The sequence below is a fragment of the Haliotis cracherodii genome, unplaced genomic scaffold, assembly GCF_022045235.1.
Source record: "Haliotis cracherodii isolate W230 unplaced genomic scaffold, xgHalCrac1.p SCAF_18, whole genome shotgun sequence".
In the NCBI taxonomy this organism is placed as follows: Eukaryota; Metazoa; Mollusca; class Gastropoda; order Lepetellida; family Haliotidae; genus Haliotis; species Haliotis cracherodii.
This window is the reverse complement of record NW_027266273.1, coordinates 20,928,468-20,945,936: the sequence shown is the minus strand read 5'-3', so window position 1 is coordinate 20,945,936 and position 17,469 is coordinate 20,928,468. Positions and strand designations below refer to the sequence as shown.

At 40.6% G+C, this 17,469-nt stretch overlaps 1 protein-coding gene across 1 annotated transcript; it reads left to right on the top strand.

The window, feature by feature from the left end:
- Nucleotides 1–29: 29 nt before the first annotated feature.
- LOC139465878 (ubiquitin carboxyl-terminal hydrolase 1-like) lies at nucleotides 30–16,559 on the top strand. Its single transcript, XM_071247849.1, has 9 exons — nucleotides 30–99; nucleotides 3,091–3,270; nucleotides 5,224–5,351; nucleotides 6,316–6,506; nucleotides 6,919–7,022; nucleotides 11,228–12,780; nucleotides 13,346–13,529; nucleotides 14,548–14,652; nucleotides 15,932–16,559. The coding sequence occupies exons 2-9, from the start codon at nucleotides 3,119–3,121 to the stop codon at nucleotides 16,251–16,253; spliced, it is 2,739 nt and encodes a 912-aa protein (XP_071103950.1). The 5' UTR covers nucleotides 30–99; nucleotides 3,091–3,118; the 3' UTR covers nucleotides 16,254–16,559.
- Nucleotides 16,560–17,469: the final 910 nt, after the last annotated feature.

The following is a 17,469-nucleotide window of genomic DNA, read 5'->3' as shown; positions in this document are numbered from 1 at the left end:
ACATATACGAAACTTTGTCTAGTCAAATAATTACATTTAGCGCGGCAGGTTCTTTTTGCACAAAATGTTGACAACTTTTATGACTTATTGAAACCGGTGGTAAGTAAGAACTGTTTCAACAACGGTATATGATAATGCGATGCAGTATAGAAGGTACTACACAACTGAAATATGATTATCCTTATCATAGGAAGAAAGCGATGGCTACAAATTATGTGGATCTTTTATTGGAAAACACAAGAAGAACAATTTCCGTCACCTGTGAATTGAGCTTAAAAAAACGACTGCCAGATTCGTAGATGCATCATTTACCTTTTATTTTTTATCGAAAAGGCAGAATGATAGATCATAGAGCCAAATGATATAAAGCCTAGTCTAGCCTCTTGGTTCACAAAGATGGCAAACAGCCAATACTGTACTTACACATCGATGACATTGTTTTTATTCAATAGTAGTATTCAATACCGTATGAGGAAGAAGCGGAAAACTATTATACTGTATTGTGTTATTTGTTGTCTGATCCCATCACATATAACAATGTTTGATATTTGTACAAATAGCCCATATACATGCATTCATTTTGCATGGTACACTATATTATTGCGGTAGTTAATTTATGATGGCTTGTAATGGCGCAGTATCCTATCAAGTGTCAAATAACGCAAAATGTTTCTTGTTCTTTGTTCATCTTTTATGACACAACAGTGAGGATCAATTGATGCTGATTTTCTTTACCGAGTTCGGTAAACAAAGTACCTGTCATTAGTGACTCAGGGGCGGACAACTCTATATTATCACTATTTGTGGCGTGGTACATGTGACTTACATCACATCCAGTTTTGGATTATGCATAATCAGTAGGCAGACGACCTAGATTGGGTTCTTTTCGAATTAATTTCAAATGGAGGTAGGGGTAATTCCACTTCATTCCAGAAACTGTCATTAAAAAGTAAACGTATACTTTGGAATAGCCGTGACATACCGCAATGAGTCCTGTATTCAATCAAGTGATGAAATATCGTGCTTAGTTTATATAAGTAAACAGTTGACAGTGTGTATAGATTATGGTATTTACCAATACCGCGATAGAATAGAGTCAGATTGCAAAAAAACAATAAGGCAAACAGCGAATACTACAATGTTGATAGCCAAATGTATCAAGGGAATTGTTTATTTATATTACAAAGACCATTGGGTGGCCCAGTCTGCTAAGGCACCGCAATTCAGGATGGAGAGTTGCGTCCTTTGGTCAAACCAGAAACCTATGATCTTGGGTTTGAATCCTGGTTTGTAAGCACCATATCCGTGCTCGTAGGTTTCACGAAAGTAGTCGAGGTCATTGAACTGCATCAGTTCGGGCTTTCCTCTCACATTAAGCTGACATGTCGTGATATAACTGGAAAAAATACAGTAAATATTTGTAAGTTATATATGTAACTGATTGATCATGCTAATTGATAATGGGGGGCACGGGGGGCACGGGGGGCCCTGTCGTCTTAACACGTAGCAATTCATAGTGAAGAGCTGCATCCCTTGGGCATGCCAGAAAACCTACGATCGTGTGTTGGAATCCCAGTTCACCCCGTTTATGTTTCTAGGTTTGTCAGCACCATACCCATGATCGTGAGTTTCACAAAAGTAGTAAACGTCTGAGACCTGCATCACTTCGAGCTTTTCTCTCACATCCAGTTGACATGCAGTGATGTAACTGAAATACTGTTCAGAGTGGCAAATACTGTAAAACAGGAAATTAATGCGAGCAGAATATTAATGTAAAAAATGCATTAGACGGAAGGTCGTATTAATTTTATGTGCATTAATTTTGTACCATCAAAATAAGGAAACAATCAACAAACAAAATAAATCACTTCAGTATTATTTACTAGTATTACATCAAAAACAATGATATCAGATCATTACAAGTTGATAGCAGCCACTGACAACAATCAGTCACAAAGGTAATAGATAAATAAATTACTAGACAAAATAACAAAGTCACCTACACAAAGTGAAGTTGAGTAGTGGTCAGTTCACATCCTGTCAAGCAGCCCAGATTGGCGCCAGCCACGAATTATCCCATCAGTGTCCTTTACAAGCTTTTCAAGAGCAGACACGAGCCAACGCGCATGAATGGGTTTCATGACGCTAATCCGCAGGTCAACAGGAGTGTGAGGATTGTCACCTGATCGAAGATTAGATGAAATGTTGTCAGCATACCACTCAGTGAATTGTTCCTTCATCAGCTGTTTGAGATCACCGTTCACAGAGATACATTTTTAGGAAAGGGTGTGGGCACTCGCATTTTTAAAATGCGCATTTATGTCTAAAATCAAGAGCTCGCATTATTTTCATGTCGCATTAAATTCCTGTTTTACAGTAGCAAACAATTGGATTATGATCCTTGAAAAATGATATGATCCCAACCATTTCCCAACACTAATATGAAAGACAAGCAATCATTGTCATCAGCTGTCATTACTTGGTAATGACATGGATCTGAAGTGACATGTGAATACAGAACACTGAGCTAAACAGAAGAATTCATGGTCTTTCTTTATGAAACAGGCCTCCTTAAATCTAATCAATGACAAAGTAAATATTCCATAAGGCTTCTTCCGCCCCCTACAATAGTAGGAATGTAAAACTGATAATGGTATTGTCGATAGTGTAAATCAGTATAATCAAAAGTAATCAATTAGATTATATTATGGTATATTTCGCATATATTTTGCACTGGAAAACTCATTTGTATTTAAACCTGATTAGCAAGGATTACGTCAGCTTCCAATTAGAGTTACCTCCCTTTGGTTTTAGTAGCAATATTTCATTTATTTCTAATACACTGCACCAGTGAAGAAGCAGGTTAGAATTGGTCTTCAACAACCCATGCTTGTCGTAAGGGGTGTCTAACAGGATCGATTGGACAGGCTCGCTGACTTGGTTGATGTCATCATATCCCAACTGCGAAGATTGATGCTCAAGATGTCAATCACTGAATTGTTATTTTGTATCCCAAAGTAAATATATTTCAGATTATTACTATTTTTGAAATATGTTTATACAGGAGCATCTCTTTGCTCTCTTTGCCAGATCCCAGTCGCCAGGTTGTGACATAGGTATGGTTGTTGCTGACGATGACAGTCATGGGCAGGTCAGAAAGCGACCTCGTCTGTCACTCAAAGGGAAGGGGAAGAGTGCCAGTTCTGCTGCAGCTGCTGTTGACGACTCGCATGGATTTCAGGGAACCACGCCACAAGATATATGTGAAAGGTAGCTCCAGTAGAATAGTAGAACCAAATCGAATATACAGCACAGTCCCCCCAAGAAGCTTTATTACCGTATTCAACATAATAAGTGCCCCACTCTAATAAGTGTTCACGACAATATTTGCTAATATATTGGCTAGTGAACAATCCCAATTGGCACCCTTCCGATTGATCAATGTACACAAGACCTATTTTTTCGCGAATAATACGTACTTGTGTGTTATATGCACCCTTAATTACGGGCAATTAAATTTTTCAAAAAATATATCTGTCGTTCATAAACATTTCAGGCTGTCAGCATAAACCACGAAATTTATCTTTCAACTCTGTTTCTAATAAGAGCCCCCTATTTCTAATTTTTAGAGCGCCCTGGGCGCTTATTACGTTGAATACAGTATATATAATTTTCGATTAAGTTTATATTTACTCTGTGATGGTAATTGATGTGAATGTTTTGATGTATCAACTAACATAATACATATCAGTACGTTCATAAAGTCATACCATACTTCAAGGGAGAGAATTAATTTTGGACTTGTTAATCAAAAAGATTTCAATTAAGGTTACCGTATTCGACGTAATAAGCGCCCTGCTCTAATAAGCACCCACGGCGATATTTGCTAATATATTGGCTAGTGAACAATCCCAATTAGCACTCCTTCAGATTGATCGATGTACACAAGACTTATTTATTTGTGTATATTACATGTGATATATGCATCCTCTATCACAGGAAATTAAATTCTGGAAAAATATATCTGTCGTATATAAACATTTCAGGCTGTCAGCACAAACCACGAAATTTACGATCTTTCAACTCTTGTTTTTCATCAAAATAAAATTCTAATAAGAGCCCCCTAGTGCTAAAAATATATTTTACAAGTTTCCACATGGAAACATGACTTTGACATGGGCTGGAAATGGCGTTTGTGCTCGTTTCCTGAGCAGATCTTGAAAAACATACAATATATCTTCACCAAATTTGGCACATGGATCAGTGTAGTCGTGAACTTATGCCTTTTGATAGTTTGGGATTTTAAAAAACCCAAATATTTTTAAAGTTACTGTTGCATCAACTTTGACTTAGACTGAAAATGGGGGCAGATTTTGAAATAGATACAACATTTCTTCACCAATCTAGTGTCATAGATAGGTGTGGTGAACTGGTGCTTTTTGATTGTGATTTTTTTAAACCAATATTGTTTGAGTTTCCACAAAAACAAGTTCCATATATTTATTCAAGACAAGTATTTACCATTGCTGGGGATATCAGTGACTTTGTCCTCTTGTTAAACATGACCTTATTTTAGTTCTTAAAAAGCATTTTTATCCCCCTGGGGACATATGATGCGGGGAGAGGGGGGGATGTAGTCAATACTTCATCTGTCTGTCCACAATCCTTTCGTTTCCAGAGCACAGCCCGTGAACCGTTTGAAAGGGTCAATATTTTTCAACAATAATTGGCAGAGATAAAAAGCAGAACCTGAAGTGGTGCCTTTTGCTATTTACAGATTTTGGTCATTTTTTTTTTTTCTCGATTTCAATGGAAACAAGTTGTACTTAGTCTCATGAGCGGGTGGATTTCATTGCCAGAGCACCACTCAAAAACCACTCAGCATCTTTATCAACCTCAGCATTATGTTTACTCAGCATAATCAGTTATAATTAAGTGGACTTTTTCTGTAGAAAGATTGGTTTATAGATGCTAATCATCTACTCAGAGAACTAAAACTTTGACTAAATGATAACATTATGTAGTTTCAAGTTTAGGGTACCTCTCCAGAGGAAATTTGTTTTGTTTTTCTTACTGCACCACATGTGTTGAAACTTGTTTACCAAGAATTACGAAAAATTTGAAAAAGGAGTGGATCATATGGCTGATGTAATCTCTTATGTTCAGAGGGTTTTGAAACTGTGCTGTAATATGTGCCACATGAAAGTCTTCCGTCTGTTTCAGATCGGAGGAAGCTGAGCCTGTTCAGACACTTGACGGCAACACCACTGAGGACCCAGTGAACCAGTCCGAAAGCTTCGCCCCTGATGAAGGGTCCACTGTACCCCCTGTAGCGTCCCTGGAGAACTTGGGTAGGTAGAAGAAAAGAAGACAGTATCCCTTGACAATAGTGCCTAGCTGATAAGTAACTGAATAAGCTACGTTATATTAATTGCCCACTTATACAACACTATACTCCAGACTATTCCCATTCAACTGACAAGTGTGCATTTCTGTTGCTGCAGTATCAACTCCCTTTGCAGTAAACAACCCAACATACTACATGTTAGCAGGGTTTGACCTTGACTTACAAAACTGGGGGTCAGGGTGAAAACCCAATAACTACTTTTAAGGGTCATTGCAGGCAGTATGAGGGTCCTGTAAAGTAATGATATGGTGTAGTTTACTGAACATATTGACAATTACTCTCGAGCCTGGACTGAATGAATGATCATGTGGACATTGGTCATTTTTGATGGATGAAATAACAGACAACTATCACTGCTCTTGATGAGCTAAAGGTATAATGACTATTATTGTGCGTCCTTTGGGACGCAGTATATTTTTCCATTCTCTACATTTGTACTCGACCTGTGTTACGTGTTTGAAATCTTGCATTCGCATTATCATCCAAAGAGATACTGATTCTATTTCTTGTAAACAGTTTGTCGTGTGAAGCCACCTTTTGGTGACCCACGTATCACAACCTGGCATTCAATGTGGGAGGGACCCAGATGATATACCAGATGTTGATCAAAAGATGACATTGTTATTACCCTTCCTGGCGCTCAGAATTAATGGGATAAGACCAGGACTGGTCGGCTCGGAGTCAGTATTATGTGTCTCAGTAGAGAATCCATGTAAGCTGCGGTATCTCAATCGGCTAGCACTATAAAACCAGCATTAGTCAGAACTCATACAAGGAGCCACACACAGGTAGACATGTTTGGATGTTGCTATATTTGTGCAATAATCTTAAATGTGGTGTTAAACCCGATTTCACCTGACCTCACTATGGCTATGATGAAGCACTGATTCAGGGATCCCATGTTGTAGGAAACACCTGCTTCCTGAACAGCGTCCTCCAGATCCTGCGCTACACCCCGGGATTCCTGGATGGCCTTGGGGAGCTGTACCGGGAAATCATCGTTGTGGAGAAGACGATGAAACATCACAAGGACGTCACTGAAGCAGAGGAGGAGAGAGAACCACCTCTCTCACTCGAGCTGGTCAAGCAACTGTTCAAGGTTGGTGGTATTTAAAAAAACACAAATTAGATACCTTTTTGTGGACAAATGTATTCAGAATGAGTATTGGTTGATGGGCTTGTTTGTTGTAGTACTGCCTTCATTAATCAATAAATATGCCAGAGTCTTCTCAATCTTCTCATGATTGTCACAGAATGGTCATGACGCGTGAAGATCCGGGTAGAGAATAAGTCTTCAGCAACCCATGATTGCCGTAGCAGGCGACAATGCATGTCATAAGAGGTGACTCACGGGATCAGGTGGTCAGGCTCGCTGACTTGGTTGATGCATGTGATCGTATCCGATATCTACCGATAATGTCACCTGGGATTTTATCCAGCTCATGCTCACCAGGAACATGTCTGCAAGTGCTCTAACCTGACCTTGACGTACTGACTGTTTTTGTTTTCAGCTGTACAAAAACATGGAGAAGAGAGAGGAGAGATACTGTGAGATAGCCAGTGCAGATGTTACCAGTATGGCTGTCAAGCCTGACAAAGTGCTAGATATTATACGGTCAGTAGTAAAGAGTTCATTGAAAGTTACAACCTTTGTTTATCTGTGTCATAGTCCTGCTTATGGTGTTCACTAAAATAGTGAACTTTGTATGTTTGTGTTTGGTTTTTTAAATTCTAATTTAATTTAATTTAATTTAATTTTAGCTTGCTCCAATCACTGCAGTTTCTATATGTCAACATCACCATTTTAATGTATTTAACTGTAGTATGTCCACATATACAATAAAATGTTAAAAAGAAAAAGTAGTGAACTTTTGCGATCTCGTTCACTTCCCTCCCATGTAAAGCCTATAAGGTCTATTGCTTAAAGCTGAAAAACAGTATGTATGTCAGCCCACTAACTCACTAAATTGTTAGACTTTTTCTATCTCACACTGCATTTCTTCTTTCTTCTTCGATCCTATGTGGAAATGTGCTTGAACAGTTTCCAGCCTCTGAAAAACAATTCACCCAAACACATCCCAGCATCACTATTATCACCACTTAAACAAATGGGTCATGCACTGTAATCCCGTGCATAGCGACCTACACGATCTGATCATGTGATTAACCCATCCACATCATCTCTTTATCATCACCACTCTGCAGAGACATGTACTGTCAGTGTTAGAGAATATTTTTTGCATGTAATCATCTTCCGGACAAATCTTTCAGCATATATCTTCACAAGTGTCATTAATGTGAGGTGGATCACTGTTCAAAGTCCAAGAACTCTGACAAGAATTTGAGTACGCTGTCAAGCACAAGCTGTCGTCTGCCAAGTCGAAGAAGTCCAGCAAGCTGACTGTTCCCTCCACCGTAACAGTGGCAGTGTAATTTTCCCTGCCTGCCCTCTCTGTAGCTGATGATTGTGTTATAGACAGCTTCCTGTCTGAAGACGTTGCTACTCTACCTCCTCACCAGTTGGTTGCTGAAGAACCTGGGTCAACGTTTACATCGGCACTGCCCTCTTTTATGGACGTTCGCATGGTTCCCTCCTTCCAAAGCTACATCAACAGCTGTGGTCGACCCTTCCACTGCTCCTTGTATGTCTGCTACCAGCCGCCTTGTGTCTCCTGCTCCTTCATGTGCTCTTCGGATATTAACAATGGCTCCTCTTTACCTAATGACAATCACGATGGTGACTAATAAGATTCCGCTGCCACCGATTGTCAGGGTTCACTGGAACCCTGGCTAACCCATCGTACGAACGAAGCTCAAAGGACCGCCCATCTAGGGAACAACGTTCTCAGCTTCTCAGGTTGGTAATCTAAGGATTGATTTTCTCAGGATCAGCATTCGGATTCCGCTGGTAGTTCTCAGGATCAGCGCTCTCAAGGTTGATGTTCCCAGGATCAACTTTCTTAGGACTGGAGCTCAGGGGATCAACTGGCTAAGCATTGAAGATGGCACATGGACTCTACCAAATCTTCACTTTTCACTCCTGCTGTGACAACTATTCGGATTTGGTTGAGCGTCAAGATCATTCCAGCTCCTATGATTATCAGCATCAGCGAAAAGACTTTATAGCTTGGGATTCCGCCTATGCAGACCACCAACATGGATGGGAGACCTACCCCCCACACTAGGACTCTTACCCTTCGATGTCTGTTATACCTGGAGGACCTTCTGTATTTCCATATGACTGTCAATTTCCTTCGGTTCATTTTCCAAGACTGCCACTACCAGTGGAAGGCACTCTCTTTTGCAATTTCTTCAGCCCCGTGGCTTTTTACCCGCCTAACCACACCCATCACGAAGTTCCTACACATCTCGGGGATAGTGTTTGAGTCCTACATAGATGATTGCATTCAGACCAACGCAGATCCAAACATCCTTCTGCAACATCTCGCGTTCACGCAACGTCTTCTCCATTAACTCAGTTGGCTCATCAACATAGGCAAGTTGGAGACGACTCCCTCTCAACGGTTCCAGTTTATCTTCGTGGATGCAGTAGCCATGGGGAGGGGAGCACACTTCCACGAACAACAGGTAGCAGGGTAGTGGTCCGTTGAAGAGAAGTGACATCACATCAACAACCTTGAGTTCAAGTCCAGTCGGACAATCTCTCGGTCGTCTGGTACATCAACAAGCTGGGTTCCACCAAGTTGATGTTGCTCCTGTAGCTCTCGATCAACTTTTCCAGTTGATCAACCCCCTCAACCTTCTGGTTCGAGCGAGGCACATTCCAGGGATCACCAACGTGACAACCGATGCCCTATCCCGACCCGACTGACCGTCATCAAGGAAACAGACTCCACTCGTTGATCTTCCAGTTAATCTGCCACCTCTACCCTTCCCGGAGGTCGAGCTGTTCACAACAAGGTTCAATGCTCATCTCTCACCGTTCGCCACTCCCATCCCGGATCCTCAAGCTTGGAACCACAATGCCCTGGCGATTTCATGGGAAGGCCTTAAGATTTATGCCTCCCCAGCCCCCGACCACATTCTACCTTGGGTCCTTTAGAAAGTGACTGCCACCAGTCTCCTGACACTGCTTTTGGCTGTGCCCTTTTGGACAACTCAGAATTGGTTCACCACATTGGTTCAGCATGCCGAAAGAAGGTTCCACCATCTTCCATCTTTGCCTTTGGCGAATGTACAGAGGTCCAAAGGATATTCCAAGCTGGTAGCGAAGAACATTATGGAGGCTGACTGTTCCTCTACTAGGATCCTCTACGACCACAAGTGGAAGGCGTCTGAGGCGTTTTGTATGTTCATGACATCTCCGCTCCTACCACTGCTTCACCACAACAGGTTGTAGAATACATCCATCATCTAAGATCTACGCATAAGCTTAAGGGATCTACTTTGGCCTTTTATCTTGCTGTGATCAACTCCGTCATTGCTGCTACCACGGGACTGAAGATTTCTACAGTTGCTGAACTTCAGTCCCTTTCTTGGCCTACAAGTAGGCGTACCAGTCATCCTGTTTCCGGCCTCCAACCTGCAATGTTATGTCATCCTCCCTCGTTTGACTTTGTCAGACTATGAACCACTTGCAGACAATTAGTTTGAGTTTGATCACTTTCAAGACCATTTTTCTGGTAGCCCTTGCGAGTGCTACACACGTTAGCAAGATATATGCTCTGGATGTAAACAGTCCGGTTTGAACGGTTAGAGAGTAGAAAGGAGGCCTTCACTTGGATTTTAATGCGAAGAATCTGCTTCCAAGACAACCAGATCGGTAACTTACAATCCCCCTGCTGGCATCCTGAGCCCTGGTAACCATGAAGATCTTTCCTTATGTACGTCTCAAGCGCTCCAAATCTACTTGGAAGCTGCGAGACCACTTCGCTGCTCTGGGAATAGACTCTTCATCCCACTTTCAATAGCAGCCTTCACCAAAGTCTCCCGTACCACAATCTCCTTTGGCTCCCTACCACGGGTCTACACTTGTGCTGGTACTGGCTAGAAGATCCTCTTGGGGATATATTATCAGTCATTCCTCATCTCCTCTTGGCATGCTTCACTCCCTCGGACGTGATTGATAGCTTTGACAAAATGTTAAGAGATGCCGAGCAGTCGCACTCTGTTGTCCATGGGATTGGTATTGCGTCTACATCTTGTAGAATCGATTGACTGGAGACCCCTTCCGGATCGGTTATGAGTCATACGCTCTATTGCTCGTTCTTTACAACTACGCGGTCGTTCATGTAACAATGTCATGTGTGAAAACACATTTTACATGTTATTGCCTATTTCATGTTGCAATGTCCGCCAAACATATCACAATCGTATCACTGGTTTTGGTGTTTTCTGCTCACGACTTATTTCAATTATTAGCACCTCGTATACCTCTCGCGGTTGTAGTCTATACAGGCTAGGGTATCTACCATCCAACCATGGGATAAATGCATAGTGTGAGATGGGATAAGTTTAAGATTTTGAAACTTTTATGATAAATTGTATATTTATATACTTATCCGTTATCTCACACGTTATGTGCCCTCCCAATCATCAAAGCTCATCTAGCCTGTTCAGAACGAAGGGGCAGGGGTAATCACATGATCAGGTCATCTATGATGCTATGCACAGGATTAGTGACCATGATGATGCTGGGATTTTTTTTAGAAGCTGGAAACACTGTTCAAGCATGTTCCCACATAGGATCAAAGAAGAAATGTGTACTGTGAGATGGGACAAGTATAAAAAAATACAATTTTGTATAACATTTTCAATATTTTGCTATTTTTTCAACCATCAAAATATTTGGTTTTGCAGAGAATTCAACCCAATGTTCGAGGGCAACCTGCAGCACGATGCCCAGGAGCTGCTGAGATGTCTGCTGTGTTACCTCGAGGACGCTGAGAAAGAACTCCATCAGATTCAGACGGACCTCATAGCTTCAATACCCATTAGTCTAATGCCAGCTCAACTTGCTCCAGTCAATCCCATCATGCAACGCTTCCTGGCAGCTGGGAAGAAGCATGAAAAGCCATCAGCAACGGTCAGTAAGCCTCCTGTTAATGGAAGTGGTGATGGTCCCTCAAAGGAATCCATCAAGACCCAGCTGTTCAATGGTGAACTGGCTGATGAAGTGGATGGCACGGTAATGACCAATGGAGAACATGAAATATGTGGCTCAAAAGTGTGGGAACTGTCAGCAGAGGGAAATGAAGCCGTATCATGCGACAAGAATCGCAAACGACGACGTTCTCGCTCAAAATCTCTACCTTCACCTAGAGCAGAAGAATCAGCCAAAAGTGTTTCAAGGTTTGACAATTATGCCAAAGAACATTCTGCTAAATCAAGTACCAAGACTCCTACAGAAATGAAAACATCTGAACCTGTTAAGAAAGGAAGAAAGAGACGTTCCAACGGAAAGGAAGAATCAACGACCAAACATGATCGCGAGAGTGAAAGCAAAGATAAAAGTGCTGCAGATACCGTTGTTCACAAGAAATCTAGACGAAGAAAGAAGGTTGATCCGACTACATCCACGGAGGATGGACCTATGAAGACCCAATCTGATACTGCTCATTGTGAAGGTGATAAATCTCAGCCCAGTATATTGTCCATGTTTACTAAATCAGGGCGTAGGCTTGGAATGCGAGGAAGACTTGTTAAGAAAGAACCTGAAGCAGAGGACACAGAAACTGTCAGTGTCAAACAGGAATCTCTAACTATGGAGTATGAATCTGATGAGATGAAGGACGAAGATGAAGTTTCCTTTCCGAAGCTGAATGCTTCTCCTCGGAAGTCTGAATCATGTGTAAAGTCACCCTCCAAACTAAGTCAGGACTTTTCCCAAATGACTTGTAAGTCACCATCAAAGTCTGATGACAAGAATGGATGTGTAGATGTGAAGCAGCCTATGTTAAAGTTACAGAAGTGTGATCATGTATGTAACAGTCCTTTGAAAAGTGTGAAGGCCACAGTAGCCATGAACATTCTCAGTCCAGCAAAACGTCAAGTCAACTTTGATTTAGAGGAGGAGGACTCTAATAACCTAGATGATAGTGATGATGAATATTTAGGACATCTTAAGTCAGTTCCAGTGAAACCCTTGTCTGTGAAAGTGGAAAAGTGTGACCGGGTCTGTGACAGCCCCCAGAAGTCTGTCAGTGCTCACCTGGCCATGAAGTACCTTTCTGGCCACAAGTTACCCAAAATGGACTTTGTAGAAAAGCTGTTTCAGGGAACGATGATGTTAAGAACCAGATGCCTGGAGTGTGAGTTTTTCCGCGAGAGGAAGGAGGAGTTTCAGGATGTCAGCGTTCCCTTGAGGCGGGAGCAGAAGTCAGACGATGAGGAGGAGCAGGATGAAGACTCAGGTAATAACTGTACTGTGAATAGTGACACACCTTCATTGAAAATACTTAACCGTATTAGAGGTGCACAGTATTACTGGTATTCTGGTATGCCATGATATGAAATACATATGAATAGGAGTCACAATACTGTTATCTTGATTTTTTCAAAATAATGACTTTTTTCATCTTGTTTTCAAAGTTTACTGTGACAAGTATCAAAATTATGATTACAGAAATTAGCAACTGATTCCTGTGATCTAAGAAGCGAAACTATTCATGACCAGTTTCCTGCATATGATATGTCTATTACGCATGCATTGTAACCATAGCAACATCTAACAAACTTCTAAAAAATATGAGGGGAAAAGTTTTTTATACAGGTACCTAACAAATTCAGATGAAAGAACGCATACAATATGCATACTTGTTTATGTGCAAACTAAACATGCATAAATTCTGGTTTGGTTGATGTTCACATAAAAAAATCACACTTCAAGTATGTACATTTTTTCTTCATGGAAAGATTAGGTAGGCAGATAAACGTCCATGATTCAACAAACATCACAAACTGTCCTTCATTTCCCAGATGATGATGACTCCTGCCTGTCTAAGCTGATGTCTGCGTTTACTGAGGTTGAACGTCTCCGTGACGACAACAAGTACTACTGCGACATGTGCAGATGCTACGTTGAAGCGGAGAGGTCCCTCCACTATGACCAGCTTCCCGAGATCCTGACCCTGCATCTCAAACGATTCTCAGCATCATCAGGGTAAACATGTTGATTGTTTTGTTTAATGTTATTGCTTAGTTTGGCGCTTGAACGTCATGTGCTGTCTTTATCCTCAGGTTGAAATGATACATCAGTTTACCAGTGCATCATGAGTTTTCAAGAGACAATACAATACACAATACAATACACAATACGTTTGTTTTTGTATTGATACAAGATGATACACTTGCTAAAATAAATTACTTGCTAATCGTTTAATGGCGCCCAAGTGTTTTCCGTGCACCGAACTTGTCCGAATGTGACTGCAAAATGTTCGATTTGAAAAAGTGGAAACTGGACATTTTAAAATTTGACGACTGGTTGTTTTCGAAATACTATTTGCAGGACATTACAACCTGAGACCCGATGTAATAACAAAGGATACAAAATAAAGAGCTGCAACCAGACTGACATGTGGTTTTGTTGTTGATTAGGGTATACACAACTTGCAGGGATGACTTCGATCAACATCAATCACCACAGGTATTTTTCACAGGCCCCTGAATCTATGGGTCCAGTGTTTCAGTTATATCACCATCCTGCTTCAGGGCCTGTGGTATATCTGTATCAAGTCACATGTCAATTTCACAGAGTTAGCCATATTTGTTTACCTGTCAATTTCTGTGTAAACGTTGCTGAAACATCAGTGACAGAAGTCAGAAACGCCCCAATGGCAGACCCTTGAAGATTCCGGGATAGGAAAGGTGCTTGCCGTAAAAGGTGACTATGCTTGTCGTAAAAGGCGAGTAACAGGATTGGGTGTTCAGGCTCGCTGACTTGGTTGATGCATGTTATCGATACCAAATGCGTGGATTGATGCTCATGATATCAATCACTGGATTGTCTGGTCCAGACTTGATTATTTACAGACTGCCGTCATATAGCTGGAATATTGCTGAGTGCGGCGTTAAACAACAAACCAACCAACCAACCCAACTGCAATTTAAATAAAAGAACTGTTTGTGATAAACGCTTGTCAAAACCCTTCTGAAGTTAATTTTGTTGTGTTTTGTTTCAGAATGTTTGGATGTGTCTCCAAGATCAATGACCATGTAACGATACCCTTGTCCCTGCCATGCCTTAGGTACAAGTGCCCCAAGCCTTGCTGCCGACCGGATCATAGGTAATAACGCTCTCTCTGTAGTCAGTATGTAATATGCGATGTATACTACTCAAAAGAACACCTAACATGCCATGACAGATTTACTATAGTAATATGAAAGATTTGGGTGTTTTTTAACTGCCACGACAGATTAACTATAGCAATATGAAAGATTTAGGTGTTCTTTAACTTGCTATGAAAGATTAACTATAGTAATATCAGGGATGTGAGCAGGTTTTCCCCAAAAGAGAGGAAAACTCCAATGCCCCATGCCCCCCCCCATAAATCTTTTGAACAGTTGATTGCATTTTAAGCAAGAAATGTAATAAGTCAATGGCAAAAGTCAGTGACAAATAAACGAAGATGGAGGATGCAGTAAAATTTCTAAATTAAATCAGTACAAATTGGGCATAGCTTCCGCTCACCCGGCTACCCGCCGGGTCTGGGAGCAATACTGCCATAAACCTCACCCCCCATCCCCCAGACACGAGGGTAACTGTCACAAGCCTGCAACGTCTGACCCTTTCCCCATGTTGAAGTTTATTGAAAAACTTACCTTTTACTTACTTACCTTTCGTTGAAAAAAAATAAAACAACATTGCAAACATAAGACATTAATACAACATATATTCTCGTGTTATGGGTTTTTCAGACCCTGAAGAAACAATATAGTTTTCTCGCTAACCACATGAACAACTGTAAAACATCTCATTCACTTATGGGCTAAAAGACAACTTTATCTTAAAAACAAGCTATCATCTGAGCATTTACAATTTCTGTGTGATGCCACACCCAACATTCTAGTGCAAGTATTCGTGATAGAAAATGTATGATATCCGAAAACCTATGATCCGACGATAATAGTATTGTGTCATGAATTATAATAAAGGCATATATGATACTGAAATCTCTGATCGAAAACAGGACAATCCTCGACGGTTGTCAGGAATAACGATAATATTTTTCGGAATATTTTCTTTTAAATCTTTAATTATATTTTTTCGCGGAAGATGATTTTTTCCAAAGATAACTGTTTTAAGAAACAAGATTTTCCACATTTCCATGGAAATTTCACATCCCTGTAATATGAAAGAATCAAGTATTCTTTAACTTCTTTTGTGTACTATGTATCTTGAAAAAGTTAAATAATATGAGTTAACATAAACAATCAGGATTCATCCATTTATTTCTGATGGATGTTTCTGTGGTTGTGGGGGAGATATAATAAGCACTTAATTTTGTTTTTCCTGTCAAATTCAAAATTACATGTTCACCACAAAAACTTGTGTCTGTATTCCAGGTACAACCTCTATGGTATCGTGACACATGCTGGGGTGACAATATCATCCGGCCACTACCTGTCCTACGTCCGTGTCGACTCGGGCCCTGTTTCCTCTCATCTACCTCTTGCCAACTTCATCAAGACGGAATGGTCTCCGGTAAAGGGAGATAAGCAAGACAACACAGACGATGATAGTGAGCCCTCAACTGTGCAATGGTTTGAGTGTGATGATGAATCTATACGCATTCACTCAGACAAGAATTTCCGGGACTGCCTGACATCCGAGAACAGTTCACTACTTGGGACACCATATGTCTTGTTCTACCAGCGTGTCAACTAAATTGGTGTAATTATTATAAGAGTTATATATATGAATTCATGATCTTCTGATAAACACACGAGGAAACCATCATCTCCAATTAAGTATTGTCCATATTTATTAGCAAGCTCTGAAAAATGTCATTTGACAAACTCTTGCAGTTATATTTTTGTAATGTGGTTTTATTTCAAACATCAGGCGCACTGGTGGTCCAGTCCAGTCTTCTGAGGCGCTGCATTTCGCTGTGCTGAGTTGCGTCTCTTGACCACCCCATGAACCTATGATTGTGGGTTTGAATCCCGGTTCAACCCAATTATTTTTCTAGGTTTGTCACACTGTACCAAGCTCATGGGTTTCACTGAAGTGGTAAAAGTCAGAGACCTGCAACACTTCGGTCTTTCCTGCCACATCAAGCTGACATAGCTGTTATGACTGGAATACTGTTCAAAGCAGCGTTAAAGCAAACTCACTCACTATTTTAAATATCAAAATTATCCCAATCTGTGTGTTTACAAGAAGTTTTCTGTTTTAATATGATTTGAATAATTTATTATCAGAATGTACATAATTCAGCTGCAGGTTAGATGATATGTTTTATTGTTTTTTGTATCTAATGGAGGCGATAGATGCACATCACCAAGAGAAGTCGGAGCACAGTATTTACCAGGGCCATTTTCACAAAGTGACCTTGAATCTCTTATTCTTAAACAAAGACTTGCACTAGTCTGTACCATGATCACTTTGTGCAAGTGGGCCCAGGGTGCCATTGTACAAAACAGCCTTAGCACTATGACTGTTGTAAGTCTATGTTAAGGTATTGGAGTTACGATCACCTTAGCGCTAAGATTGCTTTGTACAACCAGCAATCTCATTAAATCAGATCTAAGTTCTTGCTGCCACTAAACAAAGATCTGAGGACATCCCATTACGGGTCACGTCAGATCAACAATCTCATGACTTTAATGAGTGACTATTGCTTAATGCTGCCTCATCAATCCACAGTTAGCTTCACAGAGTCTGACTTGAGAAAACTTGCCTTATGGCGTACAGGTATTATTGGATAATACCAATCCTATGTCAAACAGGATATGTCTTGATACAGGATGATACGTGATGAAATCTTGCCCCTATTATCTTGCTGACTTATTTTGATAACAGTGGTGTCATAAACAGAATATAGGTAACCATTTTCAAATTCATTCAAGCTGGACTGACTTACTTGATTGACAGAAAGTGG